The sequence below is a fragment of the Nematolebias whitei genome, chromosome 3 (assembly GCF_014905685.2).
Source record: "Nematolebias whitei isolate Nwh7 chromosome 3, NemWhi1, whole genome shotgun sequence".
In the NCBI taxonomy this organism is placed as follows: Eukaryota; Metazoa; Chordata; class Actinopteri; order Cyprinodontiformes; family Rivulidae; genus Nematolebias; species Nematolebias whitei.
This window is the reverse complement of record NC_056500.1, coordinates 32,733,410-32,736,751: the sequence shown is the minus strand read 5'-3', so window position 1 is coordinate 32,736,751 and position 3,342 is coordinate 32,733,410. Positions and strand designations below refer to the sequence as shown.

At 38.2% G+C, this 3,342-nt stretch overlaps 2 protein-coding genes across 2 annotated transcripts in view; one reads left to right on the top strand and one right to left on the bottom strand.

Annotated features, from left to right (window-relative positions):
- LOC119430741 (flavin-containing monooxygenase 5) overlaps positions 1–3,342 on the bottom strand; it is a 187,695-nt gene that overhangs the window by 32,761 nt on the left and 151,592 nt on the right. The gene's annotated exons all lie outside the window — the stretch shown is intronic.
- Positions 1,982–3,259, top strand: LOC119430740 (nuclear receptor ROR-beta; the record flags this gene model as incomplete). Its single annotated transcript, XM_037698213.1, is given in 2 exon segments — positions 1,982–2,094; positions 2,359–3,259. Coding segments are annotated over 2 exon segments (275 nt in total), but the record flags the coding sequence as incomplete, so codon positions are not given.

Below are 3,342 nucleotides of genomic sequence, written 5' to 3'. Positions count from 1 at the left end.
TTTTTTTTTTTTAATTGGTGGTAATCCACAGTAGTTTATCATGTACTGGTAATTCATTTTAGTTCATCTTTGAACTTTATCCTACTGATGTCAAAAACCTTTTCTTAAGTAAACTTAAGTACACACAAAAAATGAATAATTGGTTTATAACATTTATTTAATTTTTTGTGTAGCATTTAGTTGCAGTTAATAAAACAGCACAAGTTAATGATAAAATACTTTCGGAACATAGTAAATTTCAGTGAAGAGCTTTGTTAAATGAGAGCATGTATTTTGTTGATTACACACAGTTCAATTTCGTTCGTTAATCCAGCACCACTTCACAGCTGAAGTCATTTTAGGACACCGTACAGAAAAAAAATAAACCTCGTGATTCATATCTATAAGGAAAATTTGCATATTTGGCTGTTGGACATTTTCCAGGACACGTCAAGAATTATAGCACACCTACCTTTCAGGCTATAAACTTGTTTGTAACTCATGACAGGAATCCACTTGCACTTCCTCTGACATCGAGCTTTTAAACAGCCGCCGTAGCACCAGAGGCGACTGGCACACCTTCAGTGATGTTACGTGAAACTGAAGACGCTGTTGGCATGCACGTTATGGACATGATTCATATTAGTAATCAAGGAACATTTGTTTTTATGCAAATTTTTACTAAGTATTTTTTCAAGTGAGAGAAAAATGTCATTCTTGTTTAAACATCCTTAGAAGTCATGAACATTGTGACGTGACCTGTTTTAAGTGAGGAAACAGTTTTACCAATTTTATAGTGATGCTCTGTCAAATTGTTATAAATAGTTCCTTATAAGTCATAATGTTGTAAGTCTTTATTCAAGCTAGGCTAATGGCTAGCTAAACCAGGCCTATATTACTTTTAGGGTTATAAAACAACTCTTTTTCAAAATTATCATACCCGCATGAGAGTAGTGAAGGCTGCACAGAAGTCTGTTGGAGTCAGTCTCCCCACCATCACAGACGTTTACACCTCTAGATGCAGGAAGAGGGCCACCTGCATCATGAAGGACCCCACTCACCCAGCACACACACTTATGGCCCCGCTCCCCTCAGGAAGGAGGTTGAGGAGCATTAAGTGTAGAACCACTAGACTGAGGAACAGTTTCGACCCTGAGGCTGTTAGACTCATGAATCTCTAACCAGAATAATCACTGTGAAAATCACTTCATGTTGCTGCTGATCTGTTTCATGTTGCTGCTGATCTGTTTCATGTTGCTGTGTCCATGCGTGCTCATCTGCTCACACAGACTCATGTGTATGCTGCTTTTCAGCATATTGTTTTTTATTGTTTTAATGCTATTAGTGCTTATTGTATATTTAGATGATGTTTTTCATAGTTCATAACTTAGATCTTATTACTGTTTTTCTTTTACATTTTATTGTTGGATGTAATGGCACCCTGTGTACATAATTTCACTCGACTACATGTACCACATGTGGTGTGAACATCAATAAAGTATATCTGTATCTGTAAAGAATGTCATATTAGCTAATATCAAACCTCTACACTTTTACATGACATTCTGTTTTAGTTTATCACCATCTCTATCGAACAACTTGCGTGTTACAACCCAAACATTGATCTCCAGAGGTGCTAAATGTTTTTGAGTTTGGAGGTTTATTAGCAAATATTGTTTCATACCAGTATGTTGTTTATAGGAAAGAGCTTTTTATAGGCCTGAAAAAAAAACTTTGTAAGTTGAGCCCTCCTTTTGCCACCCATTACCATGGAGGAAGACTTCGGCACTTTCCCCCATACTCCGTGCTCTAAGACTGACGTATGGCTTCTTAAAAAGACACTTACAAAAAACCCAGACTTAAGTTTCTGCTTCTGGATATGTTTATTTTAACAACACTACATTCTGATTCTTCTTCATAGTGTGATGATGATGACGATTATGATGACGATGACGACGATGATAATAATAATAATAATGGGATCAACCTTTTTGTCTTTCAGACCGACAATGGCTGACAGATGTCCAGAAGATCCGGAAGCTGCAGGAGAACGTGTTTGTGGGTCTGCAGCGATGTCTGCAGAAAGAGGGCGTGTCAGAAGAGAAGCTAGCCAAGGTAACTTTGTGCAAATGCTGCATCTAACATATTTTTCGGACTGTAAGGCGCGCTTTAAATCCTTTAATTGTTTCACAAATCCAGTGAGCCTTATAATGAGGTGTGCCTTATTGACCTCGAACCTATTTTATGTGGTACACGGCGCTCAAAAATCTGTCAAAATGAACTTGTTTCGCTTAATGAGCCTTATAATACAAAAAGTACGGTATATATATATTTTTCTCTCTCCTCTTATTTGACCTCCTTCTTTATTTTTAATCCTAGATGGTGTCCAAGCTTCCCATAATGAGGTCCATTTGCAACCTACACATTGACAAGCTGGAGTTTTTCCGTCTGGTTCACCCTGAGACGGCGTACACTTTTCCTCCTTTGTACCGAGAGGTTTTCGGCAGTGAAATCAGTTTCCCGGACTCCACAGAGGGCTAGTTTAAGTTAATGGCATGACTAAGGTAGTGATGCAGAGAGGTATTTAGAGGAAGATAAAAACGTGTGGCAGCCATTTGAAGTAAAACCAACCAGTAGCCCATTGACTGTCCTGCACGTTCCACTTTGGCACACTCTCCTCCACACGTCTGCAGCCCAACAAACACATGTGCAGTAGCGTTCACTGCCCTGCGAGCCAACCCTTTCAACTTTACACAACGAGGACTGCTGCAGGAGCGTCAGTGCCCATTACCTCCTTTTTAAAGAAGTGAAGAAATCATTGAAGTGTTTCACAGTTTGATATTTTTCTATAAGACTCCTTAAACTGCTCAGCAAATTCAAATCCTTTCTAATTTGATCACAGCTCCGGTATAAGATTGATGAATGTATCCCCTTCTTGCTGTAACCATCCATCCCAGCCTAAGGCTTGAAACAGAATGTATGACAAAAAATCCTCACCCGCTTTGGGAAATCTTGCTGTAACAATGTCCATTCTAGGTGTCAGGTCTGGAAATGGTTGTTGTTATTTTCAACGTTTCCGATAGTTTTCTTTTTCTTTTCTTTTTTGGCATGATCAAACTGTTTTAAGGGACCAGGATCAAAGTCAACGATAAAATATAAAATACAGCACTTACAGATATATTTACAGGCACACTATTACACAATGGTGAACTGTGAGTTATTTTTTGTTTGATTTTCTCTATCAGTGACCTCACTCCAAATACCTTTTCCCTCTGCTTATGCCACTTAGAAAATTAAAGTATATATATATATATATATATATATATATATCTTGTGACTCTGGGAGAGATCGGAAGAGCGTGG